We start from the raw sequence: 15,594 nt of genomic DNA, 5'->3' as shown, positions 1-15,594 counted from the left end.
TTTATCCTGGAGGCTTCAGTAACCTCTCCTGCACTCTCCTTCCCTTTTACTTTATCCTGACTTTTCCAATCTGTTGAATTCCACCCCCCCCCCCCCACTATTTAGCTTAAAGCTCTATCCAAAACCCTAATTATACAATTCATCAGCATGGCTCCAGTGGAGCCCATCCCATCGAACACCTCCCTCCTTCCCCAATACTATTCCACTAATTCAAACCCATTTCTCCCATACCAACACAAGAGATTTTGCAGATGTTGGAAATCCTGAACAACACTTTCAAAATGCTGGAGTAACTCAGCAGGTTATGCCACATCTATGAAAAGGAATATACAGCCACCATTTCAGAGCAAGGCCCTTCTTCAGAAAGGGAAAAGAAGGGGAAGGACACCAGAATAAGAAGGTGTGAGGAGGGAAAGCTAGAATAGATAGATGAAGCCATGTGAGTGAAGGAGGGGAGAGGAAGTAAGAATCTGGGAGGTGATAGGTGGAAAAGGTAAAGGGCTGGAGAAGAAGGAATCTGATAGGAGAGAAGAGTGGGCCATGGGAGAAAGAGCACTGGGTGAGGTGATCGGCAGGTGAGGAGAAGTAGTAAGAGGTCAGAGTGGGTAGCTGAAGTACAGGGAAAGGGAGTGTGAAAAATTACTGGAAGTTGGAGAAATTGATGTTAATGGCTACTTAGACAAAATATGAGGTCTTTCTCCTCCAGTCTGAGAGTGGCCTCATTGTGGCAGAAGAGGAGGACATGGACTGACAAGTTGGAATGGGAATGGGCATAGGAATTCAAATGGTTGGCCACTGGGACATCTTGATTTTTGCGGATGGAAGCAGAAGTTTTCGACAAAGTTGGTCCCCCAATCTACAGTACATCAGGTCACACCAATGTAGAGGAATCCGGTAGATGACCCCAAAAGATTAGCAGCTGAAGTATGGCCTCATCTAGAAGGACTGTTTGGGGCCCCGTATGGAGGTGAAGGAGGAGGTGAATGGGCAGGAAGAAGTGCCAGGAGAGGACTTAGTGGGGAGGGATGAATGGACAGGGGAATCATGGAAGGAGTGATCCCTGAGGGAAGCAGAGAATGGGGGAGAAGCAAAGATGTGTTTGGTAGTAGGGTCATTTGAAGATGGCAGAAGTTGCTGAATGGAAAGGCTAATGGTGTATTAAGGGAGGACAAGAGGAACTCTATCCCTGTTAAGGTGATGGGAAGATGAGGTAAGTACGGATGTCTAGGAAATTGAGGAGATGCGGGTTAGGGCGGTGTCAATAGCGGAGGAGAGGAAACCCCGTATTTTGAAGAAGGAGGACATCTCTAATGTCCTGGAAAGGAAAGTCTCATCCCTGGAACAGATATGATGGAGATGAAAGAACTGAGAAGAGGGAATAGCACTTTTACAGGAAACAGATTGGGAAGAGGTATGACCAAGACAGCCGTGGGCACTGGTAGGTTTATAAAAAAATATCAGTAGACAGTCTGTCTCCACAAAGAGAGACAGAGAGATCGAGAAAGTGATGGCAGGTCTCCGAAATGGACCAAGTGAATTGAAGGATAGGGTGGAAGTAAGAGGCAAAGTTGATGAAATTGATGAGCTTAGCATGGGTGCATGAAACAGCACCAATACAGTCATCAATGTAGCGCAGAAAGAGTTGCGGAGCATTACCAGGGAAGTCTCGGAACATAGGCTGTTACACATAGCCAACAAAAAGATTGGTATAGCTGGGGCCCATGCAGGTGCCCATGGCTACACCTTGAGCTTGGAGAAAGTGGGAAGAGTTGAAAGAGGAATTATTGAGTTTGGGGAACAATTTCACAAGGCAGAGGAGGGGAACTGGTTAAGTTTGACATTGAGAAAGAAGTAGAGATTCCTAAGCCCTTCTTGGGGTGTGGGGGAGGGGTATAGAAGTGTATAGACACTGGACATCCATGGGGAAAATGAGGTAATCAGGGCTAGGGAACAGAAAGTTGTTGAGATCGAGAGCATGAGAAGAGTTGAAGATGTAGGTAGGAAGGGAGTGAACTAAAGGGGATAAAATGGAAATGAGGCATCCCATACCAATTATTGAGCCACACATTTAACTCTCTGACCCTATTACCCCTGTGCCAATTTGCACATGGCTCAGGTAACAAACTAAGAATTGGGCTACCTATGCCTAATCCAGCTGGAAGATGGAGGGCCCAAGACAGGGGCTGGTGAGATTGAAGAGCTTAGGAAAGGTGGCAGAATCAGTAGTGTAGAGAGAAGGAGTGACTGAAGATTGAAGAGAAGAATGGGATTCAGTTTAGTTCCCAGCTGTGATCTCAGTGTAGAGAGCTACACTGTGAAAATCAGGCTGTCAAAATCTTCCCCAGACAACTTAGTCTAATGATCCAAACGGAGTGTTTCAATTTAATGCTTGTTGATTGGCATTGACATCTACAGAGGCCAGGAATTATTCAAAGAGTCAAGACTTAAGTGACCCAGAAATTATGCATTTGTTACAGGAAGTGTAGGAGTTATTCAGTACTTAAGGTGGTGGAATTAATCTTGTAGCACAAAGATCAGACATGAAGTATATCATTCACTATCACAGGATTATTTAATGATACCAGGGCTCTAGAAATATGGAATTGTCAAAAACAAATAACACCAATGTTTACTAAATAACAGATTACAGACTTGAATTGGCAGCATGAAAATCAAAAGCCTTGCTAAAGACTGACGTTAATTAATTGGACTCACACAGAGGCACTAACGCTTCTAAATCACAGCCACATTTTGTGAAGATCATAATTATGGGAAAATGAATTTGTCCTTCTGCCTCTGTTTTGCAATGTTTACTTTCCTTTCTACTTCAACAAACCCTCAAGTCGTAGTTATTGCTTCAGTTGCTCATTTCAGCATAGATTAAATGTTTGTATGACAGTCACCGCCACTCCATGCAGGATTCAAGATAATTCTTTGAGCAAGCCTGTCAATACAAACAGCATCGTAACTTTTGGGTTGGGAATTCAATCATGTACTTAAATGGTGCTCAGAAGAAATCCATATTAACCACTTCTACTTTAAAAAGTAGAATTTTGTGTGTTACGACATGCACCCAACAGACCTGTTTATGTGTTATGACATGCACTCAATTGTGTCAACTTCCAGGATTTAGACACTGTAATATGGATAGCTAGTACAGCCTCTTTAAAGATTCAGGACCGTCCTGCTAATTGGCAATCACGTTTTGAGCACCAAGAATTAAGTATTTAAAGAGCACTTAAATGGAGCCTCCGTGCTCGATTGTAAGCCCAACCAGAGATATTGTCTGACATTTTGTTTTTTTGCTTAGTTCTAAATCTTGTTTTATCCTGTGTCTCAATCCTAGCCTCAGGTACTCCAATATTAGGGTCCAAACCATCCTCGTGAAGGACTCTCATCCCAGTGTGTGCATGAGGGGTTGCGTGGGAGGGAGGTAAAGGGCTGGTTTTAATTTTGCTCTGGATTCTCCCCCCTGCCTTTCCAGTCCTGATGAAGTCTCCGCCTTAAATATTGTCTGCTTGTTCATTTCCATGCATGTTATCTGACCTGCTGAGTTCCTCCAGCATTTTGACTGTTTTCCTATTGTTGCCGCTTGCAGTGTTCAGCTGAACATTGTGGGCATGCTATAGTGGTGCCAGACTGTGTGGCCACACTTGCAGTGCTGTCCCCAGCACATCGTTGGGTTGTGTTGGTGGTTGTTACAAACAACTCATTTCACTGTACATATGCTTCAACGTTTGTTCGTTATGTGCCATGTTGTATGACATGGACAATCACGGTCTTTCCATGACCACGATTGCTCTTGGGAGATTTTTTTCTGTAGAAGTGGTTTGCCATTGCCCTCTTCTGAGCAGGCTCTTTACAAGATGAGTGAATGCAGCCATTATCGGTACTCTTCAGAGCCTTTCTGCTCAGCGGCAGTGGTCACAGAACCAGGACTTGGAATATGCACCAGCTGCTCATATGACCATCCACTACCTGCTCTTATGCCTTCATGTGACCCTGATCGGGTGGCTAAGCAGATGCTACACCTTGCCCAAGGGTGACCTGCAGGCTAGTGGAGGAGTGGAGCACCTTACACCTCCTTTGGTAGAGACGCATCTTCACCCCGACACCTCTTCAATGTACATGTGATAAATAAATGAATCTGAATCAGCAATTTGATTGGCCAAGGACTGGTCCTAGTATAGTCCTAGGTGAACAGCTCTGTCTTTCTTCAGTACCTGATCAGACCCTGTGATTTCTCATGCACACCAGCATGTTCACAAAAAAGATGCACAAAGCCCAGACCTTTAAAAGGGTTACCATAAGACATTGGAGCAGAATTAGACCATTCACCCCATTGAGTCTGCTCTGCAGACTATAGCTTCAAAAGCAGAGGGGGAAGCATCAGTTATGTATTACCAGAAGCATTCATAGCAGCATCTCTCAATGGAAAATCCTGCTGGTTGGAATATAGGGATCCAGCAAGCTCATCCTATGACCTTCTACTGGCATATTGGTGGCAAGGTGGAGATATGTCTCTACTGAGAAAGTAATCTAACTTGTATTTTGTTTAAAGAAAGAAACTGGACTTTTCTATTCTGAATAATTAAAGGTAAGGACACAGTCACAGATCACTTCCCCGATGGGATAGATACATCACCATTAGCTATTTATAGTAAGCCAAGATCGTTTTAAAATTAATTCTAGACAATAATATGAACACTTCAGCCTCGGGATCATGTTGGGGATCTAATTTCAATTTCTGTAATTCAGCCTGAATTGAGTTTAACTCAATAGTAACACAAACAATGAAGAACACCAATTAATGAAATCAATATAATTTACAATTTGATTAGACTCTGGCAGGGCAGTGCATGGTTTGGCTTACAATCTACTCTTAATTACTGACGGGTATATGTTGGATGATCGAATTTCACCATGGGAAAGCTTCACAGAGCAACTGTGCTCTAAAGACAAAACTGAGAAACATCTAATCTCCTTCCTTGATCAAACTTTCACAGATGACAGTAGCGGAGTAACTAAAATCCCTAAGCACTTTACTCCCATTCTCCAAACACATCTATAATAAATTCCTAAACTGAGAATTCCTGGAATTGGTTTCAAAACTGTTTTAATGTTGCATCCTCAGTTTATATACACTCAGTGGCCACTTTATTAGGTACCTCCTGTTTGTAGCCTTCTGCTGCTGTAGTCCATCCACATCGAGGCTTGATGTGCTATGCACTTCACTGTTGTAACACGCGGTTATTCGAATTACTGTTGCCTGTCAGCTTGAACCAGTCCAGCCATTCTCCTCTGACCTCTCTCATTAACAAGGAGATTTCACCCACAGAACTGCCACTCATTCTCTGCAAGCTCCAGAGATCTTTGTGCATGAAAACTCCAGGATATCCTGAGATACTCAAACCACTCCATTTGGCACCAATAATCATTCCATGGTCAAGGTCACTTATGTCTTCCCAATTCTGATGTTTGGACTGAACCCCTTGACCATATCTGAATGCCTTTGTGCATTGAGTTGCTGCCATATGATTGGCTGGTTAAATATTTGCATTAAAGAGCAGGAGTGCAGGTGTACCCCATAAAGAGGCCATTGAGAGCAGCTCTGATGCTTTCTGTTTTGCAAAGTACATGGCTGCCGTACACTGGGGGCTGTCAGTATGCTCAATGTATCACCAACAAACTGAATACATGGTAAAGCTCATAGGCAATAGTAGAATTAGGCTTCACAGAAATACCAGAAAACAATAATTTGCATTTTATACAACATTTTCTAAAGCTTTTGAAATCCCAATATGGTTCTGATCCATTAATTATTAGGATGCACGCTCACTGTTGTTATGTAGACAAATGTAACTAATCATGAATAATGAAATTAGTTTTCTGTTTCTATCATGTTTTACGTGGGAAGAATGCAAATGAAATTTGTAACTTATCTCCCAGAGAGCTTAGGATGCACATATTAAGTTCCCTGTTCCAAAAACAAAACCAGTCAGATTTTAAAATCATGGTGCCTATATATATTTTTAAACTTCACATTCCACAGTAAATTTGCAACAATTTTCCCAAGTTGCAATAATTTAAGAATTTCTTCTTCCACGTCAAATGTTAAATTTTGCTCCTTCATTTATTGGACACAGGTGAAGTGACAGGAGGGGAGAAAGAATTTCACTGAAATTGGCAAGGTGACAATGTTGAAAATATAGATTTTCACAAGTCTTCTATAACCATCTCTTAGGCAATTTATCTTCTCTGAGGATCTTCACCTTGTCATGGTTGAGAGAGGCTTCTGAGTTCCTGAGACCTCAAGAGTGATGCAATTTGGAGTTTAGCTGTCTGATGCTTAGCTCCTGATAAGGTCACCCATAGTGGTAAGGTCAAGGGGGAGGTACTAGACAAAAAAACATTCCAACCAAGATCTCATTGGTGGAGGTGGTGGAAGATGATGACACATCACATCAGCAGTGAACATGCAGCAATGAAGAGTCCACAGTGGTCTTGCATTCCATACCATTGGACCCTGACCCCAATCTGTCAAGGACAGTGTGATGGCTGCCCATGCATCAGCCTCCCCACGTTAAACAGTCATGCAGAGGTGTTTTCATTAAAGGTATCCACCTTTACATCCTGGATATGTGGATCTCAGATTGGTCTCCACCAACACCTGAGGACCCACCAATAGACAACCCTTAGGAGAAAATCATACTCAACTTGAGTGATCACAGTCCTACTACAATAGTTTGTGTCTGGATGACTTACACAAGTCAAAGTCTAAAGACCATGATTAAACAAGCCTATTGATTCCACTACAAATAGCAAATGGTCATTTTGGGCCTAAAAGTCTTTACAAGCAAAACCTCAAAAATTCTGAATTTTTATTTATTGATTTTAATTAAATATATTACTAGCGCTCCTTTTTACTCCAGTGTTTAGGGCTTCAAGATGCTGGTAACGTTCACACAGGATTACTTTACTTGTTCCTGAAGCTTCAGAAGTTGTTCATGAAGACATGCATGCAGCTAAGAGAGACACGTGTGACACATACAGAAAGGCTACAACCTCTGTTTACTAACAATTGTCATGACCTTTGATTTCCCCAACTGGCACTGTAAGAAGACAATTCTATATGAAGACAACTTCCTCAATGCTTATTTTTTATGTCCCATGGCCACAGAGTTTACCTGGAGACTGTTTGAGCTGCTTCCGTCCGGTAGGCGCTTCAGATCCCTCCAGACTAAGACTAATAGGCACTGGAGAAGCTTTTTCCCTACTGCGGTCACTTTGCTGAACAGTTAACTGCCGGTTAACTGTCGGCTAACTATTACTTGGATTGCACTACTTGTATGTATAATCTATATTTTCATTTATATTTATCATTATTATTGTTATGAGCAGAGAGACAACATCTGCCGGAAGTAAATTCCTTGTATGTGTACAGGTACTTGGCGATTAAAGTCTGATTCTGATTCTGATTCAGATTCTGAGATGCTAGATATCCAAAACTCAAGTTAAATTACCAGAACAAGGTAAAAGCCCTATGTAATAGGGCAACCTGATTGAGGAAAAGATATCAATAATATTGAAGGAGTGCAGAGAAAATTTACAATGATTTTGCCAGAACTTGAGGACATGAGTTACTGGGAAAGATTGAATAGTTCAGGATTTTATTCGCTGGAGCGCAGGGGAATGAGGGGAGATCTTATTGATGTATACAAAATTATGAGGAATATAAATAGGGAGAATTCTTCCAGACATCTTCCCCCTCAGGTTCGGTGAGACTAGAACGAGCAGTCTCAGATTCAGTGTGAAAGGTGAAACATTTAAGAGAAATCTGAGTGGAATTTTTGATTCAGACAATGGTGTGAGTGTGGAATGAGTTGCCAGTGGAAGTGGCAGATATGAGTTCAATTGTAACTTTTAAGAGAAGTTTGGATAGGTACATGGATGGAAGGAGTATCATGAATTGTACCAGTGTGCAGGTAGATGGGACTAGGCAGAAGATCAGGCCAGCACAGACTAGATGAGCCTGTTTCAGCACTATAACCGAAAAAACAAGTGAGCTGAGCCAGTATCACAGATAAACATCCAAGCACATAGAGAATGCTTGGCTATCTGGAATTAGTAGAGGAGGCAACAATAAGGGACCTTGGAGAATACCAAAAGAACAAGAAAGAATGACAGAGTTCATAGTTTAAGCCTGGTACCATGAAAGGATGACATGCAGTGAAGAAATTAGTTGGGATAAGAGGCGATGACAGCACAGAACACTTCAGGGCTGGGTGAGAAAGAGATAAGACAGGTTCTAAGATGGGTTGAAAACTTGGAAAGATGTGTCAGACTGGGGTCTCAAGCAGCTGAAGTTAATGTAGCATGGCAGAGAATTGGTGAGAGATTTTGAAAAATACAGCCTGATTTCATGGAAAAAACTCTGTGAAACCATTCATGAGGAGAGGCAAGGGACAGAGGATATGTAAGGATAAAGCCCATGGGTGATGAAACCATTACAACAATCGGATTTTGAGTTGGCAATGGAATTGTGGAAGTTAGGTTGTGCGCAAAGGAAGTGAGAGTAGTTGTAAACAAGGGAACCATTGTAATGCATTTGGCAAACTCTAACTTTCAGGCTTCCCTCCCAGAAGAAATCCACTTGAATTGTAAGGAAATAGTGTCAAAACTTTGTGGAACAATTCACATTGAAATGCAATTGAAAGACAAGGACATTGTGGCTGTTGCTAAGTCTGAGCTGGAAGAAACACATGAACCTCATCAACTGTTTTCACATCACTCAAATCAATGAATCTTGAGGTGACTAATAATTCTATGCTCAATTGCAATAATTCTGTGCAATAAACCAATGCTAAAAGCTAATTCTTTCAACTACTTCCTTCCAAAACAGACTCCTCAGCAAACTAAAGGGCCTCCTGCGATGTAACAAATCCATGATTCAATACCTCTGTCACATTTCATCATTCACTGAATGATTTACAAATTCATCTGAAATCCATTTTCACAAATGAAGGATAATATGCCAGTCAACCTTCCTGCTGCACTGGGTCATATACTCTTTACTACTTTACAGGAGGCTTGTAGGTTCTGAATGTTGAAACAGTAGGTAGTGTGTGAGAGGCTAGTCAGAACAGGATCATGTAACCTCTCCCTCATATATCCAATATGGCCATGTTCAAGCCTTCTCAGGGACAATGCCGCAGTGAATCAACTTTCACCTTGCTAAAATTCTATAGCTTTTCTCTCGTACTTTCTTTATTACTTCATCCTGTTAAATATCCGTTTGTTCATCAGATTAATTATCCTTCATGAATATTTTCCTTTTCACAGATATCATCGTTCAGCTCAGTACAACTTGATGGTGACTCCTCGTCCTCTCCAGAAGTTTGTGTGCCAAAGCTGAATGAAAACCTGTGGATGTGCGGTTAACCAGACGAAGACCAGTATTGTAAGTCAAAGTCATAAATAATGACGCATGTTGTCCTGCATTTTCCCCAGTCGCTATAGTTGTCCATTCTCAAATTTGATTGGCTGTATCACATGAACCGAGCTTGGCAATTTCTGCTCTAGTATTGAGTTAATCAGTTATGCAGTTAGTATCTGCTTTAATGTTGAAAGGAATGAAGCTGTTATGATCGTTGATATTCTGTCTGGGTAGACTCCAACCTGACAGCATGAACATTGATTTCACCAATTTATGGTAATTTCTCCAACCCTCCTCCTGCTTTCTTTTCCCATTCCAGCTCCCCTCTCACCCCTTTTCTTCGCCTTGCCTGCCCATAACCTCTCTCTGATGTCCCTTCTCCTTTCCTTTCTCTCATGGTCCACTCTACTCCCCTTTCAGATTCCTTCTTCTTCAGCCTTTTACCTTTTCCACTTATCTTCTCACTTAGAAACATAGAAAACCTACAGCACAATACAGGCCCTTTGGCTCACAAAGCTGTACCGACCATGTCCTTACTTTAGAAATTACCTAGGCTTACCCATAGCCCTCTATTTTTCTAAGCTCCATGTATCTATCCAGGAACCTCTTAAAAGACCCTATTGTATCCACCTCGCCGACAGCCCATTCCACGCACTCACCACTCTGCGTAAAAAAATTTCCTCTGACATCTCCTCTGTGCCTACTTCCAAGCACCTTAAAACCCTCTTGTGCTAACCATTTCAGCTCTGGGGAAAAGCCTCTGACTATCCACACGATCAATGGCTCGCATCATCTTATATACCTTAGATGACCCTTAGATTATCCATCTTCATGCATCCCTCCTCCACATTCCATCTCACCTGGTTTCACCTCTCTCTAAGCAACACACACAGGAACTCTGCAGGCCAGGCAGCATCTATGGAAAAGAATACGGTCGGCACTTTGGCCTGAGAGCTTTCAGCAGGATTGGAGAAAAAAGATGTTTTTTCCAGTCCTACTGAAGGGTCTCAGCCTGAAACGTTGACAACGTGGAAGAATGGTGAGGTCAAAAGTCCATCTTATCATGGCACCATGGCAAGGCAAGGTAGTGGGTAGTGGTTAGCTCAATGCTATTACAGCTCGGGGTGTAATACCGGTGCCATTTGTACGTTCTCCCTGTGACCGTGTAGGTTTCCTCAGGGTGCTCCAGCTTCCTCCCACAGTCCAAAGACATACCAATTACCAAGTTAGTTGGTTGTTGTGAATTGTCCTGTGATTGCGCTAATGTTAGATCAGTGGTTTGATGGATGGTGTGTCCTGTTGGGCTGGAAGGGCCTGTTCTGCACTGTATCTCTGAATAAAACTAAGGAAAAAACAAAATACTAGAGGATTTTATCATCAGGATAGAAGCTGCTCTTGGCTCTGGGATGACAATGAGCCAGGTTCCCTCAGAATGTGATGACAGTTCCAAGTGGAAGCAGAAACTATACGAGAATGTGAAATTTGAATAGATCTCGGTAGGTATTTCTAAAAACTTAGTTGATTTCTAAGTTGCAATGTAAGTCTGCCAGGTGTTGTGAGAACATAGTAGAGTAAATGTTTTAGTAGTGTCCATGCTATCCCTGCAGGACTAGAGAGGTTTACAATGCTTTAATCAACACATATAAAAGCTGGAGGAACTCAGCAGGTCAGGCAGCATCCGTTGAAATGAGCAGTCAATGTTTCGGGCCGAGACCCTTCATCAGGACTGAAGAAGGAGGGGACAGGAGCCCTATAAAGAAGGTGGGGGGAGGGTGGAAGGTGCCAGGTGAAAAACCAATCAGAGGAAAGATCAAGAGGTGGGGGAGAGGAAGCAGGGAGGGGATAGGCAGGAGAGGTGAAGAAGGAATGTAAGGGGAAAGCACTATGGGTAGTAGAAGAAGACAGAATCATGAGAGAAGTGATAGGCAGCTAGAAGAGGAGGCAGAATGAAAGTGGGATGGTGGAAGGGAGAGGGAGGGAATTACAAGAAGTTGGAGAATTTGATGTTCATACCAAGGGGCTGGAGACTACCCAGACGGTACTTTGTGTTTACAATGCTTTAATGAAGCATTTGTACACACTGAGCTTGAGTTACAAGAGTATATACTTCTTAAATCATAAAAAAGTTGGACAGAAGCTTTTTCTCATTATTGACCAGCAGGTGTAGGCTATTCGGCCCATCAAAAGCCTGCTCCATCATTCAAAAGGATCATGACTGATCTGGTCTGGCCACTTTTCCACCCGATCCCCAAGACCCTCTATCACCCTGTCATCCAAAGATCTACTTGAATTATCCAATGACTCAGCATCCGCAGCTTTCTGGGGTAGAGAATTTCCAAAGTTTCACAAAGAAATTTCTCTCCAATCCAGTCTTAGCTTTACAGCATCATATCTTGAGACAATCACGCCATACGTCTAGACTTCATACGTCTGTCTCAGCTTCCACCCCATCAACTCCTCTTAGAAACTTGTTCATGTGACATTGCTTCTCATCCTTATATGTTGTACAGAACACAGATAGCACAAAGACATTCAAAACAGCCTTCTCCATTTGCTCTACTCACCAGCCATTGATAACACCATCTGGGTTCAGCATAGGAATGATTTTGAAGATGTAGGTATCTCGTAGGCAGCAGGCAATGGGGTTGTTGCTTATGAGAAATTCCAGGGTCCCTTTCATAACCCAGCTCGCATTGCTCTCTCCAGGATGGACCCGTGCTGTCAGGACTATGTACTGGCGATTCCCTGCAGGTATACCACAGCATAGCAGGTCAGCATTGCTTCCAACCTCTGTCAGTTTCTTACTTCACATGGCATCCAAGACTGCACAGACTCCAACTCAGCCATGCAGACCAAGTCAAAAACAGTTATAGCTAAAATAGCACATTTTATACTATACGTACATCAGAAAACTTTATAGTTATGATTAAGGACATGTGCAAACGTATCAGCTTTGGGATGTTGCAATTTGGAATTTCAATAACATTTAGGCGTAAACCTAATGTTGCAGGTCAGTCAAAAATCAATAGAAATGAGAGTTGTATGTTTTTTACCCCTAACATCAATATCTGTCTGCTAGCTCAAAGCCCAGCCCAGTAACTATATAATAAAACTAACAAAGTTCAAGTTCAAAAATACGTTACTGTCCATATACTACCCTAGGATTCATTTTTTTGCAGGAATTCACAGTAGAATAAAGGAAAACAATAGAATCAATGAAAAACTAGGCACAAACCCTGACAACATCCAATGTGCAAAAGAAGACAAACAGTGCAAATATAGGAAAACAACTAATAACAATAAATGAATGGATGAATGAAAGACTGAATGAATGAATGAATGAATGAATGAATGAATGGATGAATAAATGAATAACTAGGTAGATAGATAGATAGTACTGAAAACTTGAGTTGTAGAGTCTATAGGTGATAGAATCATATGTGAGTAAAATTTTCCACACTGGTTCAGGACCCTGATGGTTGAGGGGTAATAAGTGTTCCTGAACCTGGTGGTGTGGGACCTAAGGCTCCTGTACCTCCTTTCCAATGGCAGCAGTGAGAAGAGAGCATGGTGGGGTTCTTGATGATGAACGCTGGTTTCTTGGGGCAGCCCTCCTTGCAAAGTTTAAATCTCAAGACTTTATCTGGGAGAGTTTGCTACTGGCTAGTGTGTGGAAATGCAATTGCTCATGCTTATAAGTAAAACAGTGGTGTCGACTTCCCCCAAAAATGTTACACCCCGCTCAAAAAGCAGAGCAGCGGAAAATCTTATGAGACCATCCTAACCCAAACTAAAGGTTGGAGATCAGGAGTATCTCTAGCATTCCATAAACAGCAACAGAATTAATTTCACTTTCAATAACATGGATTAATAAATGACGGCCAACAGAGACAGTAAGGACAAATTATGTCTGACAGATTTGATTTAATACTTCTATGAAACAAGAGAGAGAAAATCGATGCAGCCAGTGATGTTGTGCATATGAACTTTCAAATTACATTTGATAAAAAGCCACATAATAGACTTTTAGCAAAATTGCAGTCTCTAATATTAAAGGAGCAATGAGAACGTGATACTAAAATGAAATTGAGCATGATGAAGAAAGCAGATAAAAGTGGTAAATCAGTGCTTTTAGGATATAGGGAAGTATTCAGTGGACTTATCACATTCAACATCAGAGACGTCGATACGTTGGCCCATATTAATGATGTTCATTTAGACATAAAGGGTATAATTTCAATTATTATAAATTTTCACAAAATCTGGGCATTTAATGGACAGAGAACAGTAGACAGAGAGGACATGGGCAAAAGATGAGGGGTTACAATGGGGATCCTGAAACAAAAGAACTTGAAAAATATGAATGCGCGTGCTCATGGCGACCAAGACATTATGGAGGATGCTACAAAATGGAAAAAGGGTACTTGGGTTTGTAATTAAATGCGAACATACAAAAGCAGAGAGGTTAAATCTCAACTAGAGGGCAGCTTTCAATTTTGAGTGACAGCCCTCAGCATAGATGTCAGGTCGTTCGAAAAAGTACAGGAAAGATTAACTGGAAAAATTAACATGGATGAGGTACCTCTATGAATAGACCGATACTTTATTGATCCCAGAGGAAATCAGTGTTGCAGTAGCATTACAAGTGCACAGATGTATAAATATTAGAAGAGAAGTAAGAAAGAATAAAAAATAAGTTACCTTAAACTGTCTAACAGGAGGGGTCATCATTTCCCCGGCTATAGGTTGACTCATTATAGAGCCTAATGGCCAAGGGTAGGAATGACCTCACATAGCACTCTGGAGCACCACAGATGTCTTAGTCTATTACTAAAAGTGCTCCTCTGTTCAGCCAAGGTGGCGTGCAGAGGGTGAGAAACATTGTCCAGAATTGCCAGGATTTTCCATAGAGACCTTTATTCTACCACAGCCTCTAGTGAGTCCAGTTTGACTCCTATAACAGAGCCAGCCTTTCTTATCAGTTTATTGATGCCATTGCCCCAGCACACTACCGTATAGAAGATTGGAATGACAACAACAGACTGGTAGAACATGTGAAGGAGAGGCCTGCTTACTCCAAAGGACCTCAGTCTCCTCAGGAAGTAGGAGTGACTCTGGCCCTTCTTGGACACAGCCTCTTTATATGAGAAATAAGAGAAGTTTGCAACCAAACCTGCAGCAAGAATGCAGTACAAAAGGCGGGCAGAAGTATTATAAAGCCAATTTTGTGGCCATCACACAAAAAAACTCAACTTAACTTGAAATCCTAGCACGAGGTCTGTTCATTAGTAAGTCCAACACCAAGTTGCATTTAGACCGAGGAGAAGGAGTTTGTTCACCAAGGTCTGGGGAACAATAGTATTGAATGCCAAACTGAAATCTAGAAACAGCATTCTGGCATAAGTGCAAATACAAAAACAAATATAATAATGATAAAAAAATAATATTGAGAAGATGAGTATTTGAAAGTGAGTCCATAGGTTCAAGAGCCTGACTGATTGCAGGGTAATAACTCTTCCTGAACCTGGGCATGGGATCTTAGGCTCCTGCACCTCCTTCCCAATGGCAGTGGTGAGAAGAGAGCACGGCCTGGTTGGTGGGGGTCCTCAATCATAGATGGTGCTTTCCTCTGGCAGTGCCCCTTGTAGATGTGCTCAATGGTGGGGAGGACTTGTCCCACGATGGTCTGGGCTGCTCTCTGTAAGTTTTCCATTCTTGAGCATTGGTGTTTCCATTCCAGGCCAAGAAGCAACCAGTCAGGAGACTCTCCACGGTGCATCTATAGAAGTTTGTTAGAATTTTAGATCGCATTGCGAATCTGAGTAAACGTCTGCAGCGGTTCGATGGTAGTTAGATACAACAATGAATCATGGCACTGCCAGCAACACCCAGATCCCGAAACTTTCCTTTATGGAAAATAAAGCAAACTCAAGGGAAGTAGCGGCAGAGTCAGCCTCTAACAGAATTTTATTTTTGCAACAGGTTATTATTATGTGGAATACACCACATGAAATGTTACTGGAAGAACATTCAACTGTATCTATCAACGATAATTGAATGAAAACCAAGGAGAGTAAATTACAATGAGTGAGACGGATCTCAGAGCTTCCAAGGAGCCTGAACATTAACGATGAATGTCCTTTTTCTACCTTTAGGAT

At 41.9% G+C, this 15,594-nt stretch overlaps 1 protein-coding gene across 1 annotated transcript in view; it reads right to left on the bottom strand.

Annotated features, from left to right (window-relative positions):
* Positions 1-15,594, bottom strand: part of LOC132382317 (cytosolic carboxypeptidase 4) — a gene marked incomplete at its 5' end in the record, with an annotated part of 235,216 nt that overhangs the window by 145,893 nt on the left and 73,729 nt on the right. Inside the window, one exon of the mRNA XM_059952452.1 lies at positions 12,001-12,181. Within this exon, the coding sequence (XP_059808435.1) occupies positions 12,001-12,181 (181 nt within the window). The remainder of the gene's footprint in view (positions 1-12,000; positions 12,182-15,594) is intronic.

The sequence above is a fragment of the Hypanus sabinus genome, chromosome 28 (assembly GCF_030144855.1).
Source record: "Hypanus sabinus isolate sHypSab1 chromosome 28, sHypSab1.hap1, whole genome shotgun sequence".
Lineage (NCBI taxonomy): Eukaryota > Metazoa > Chordata > Chondrichthyes > Myliobatiformes > Dasyatidae > Hypanus > Hypanus sabinus.
This window is presented reverse-complemented; position numbering and strand designations above follow the sequence as displayed.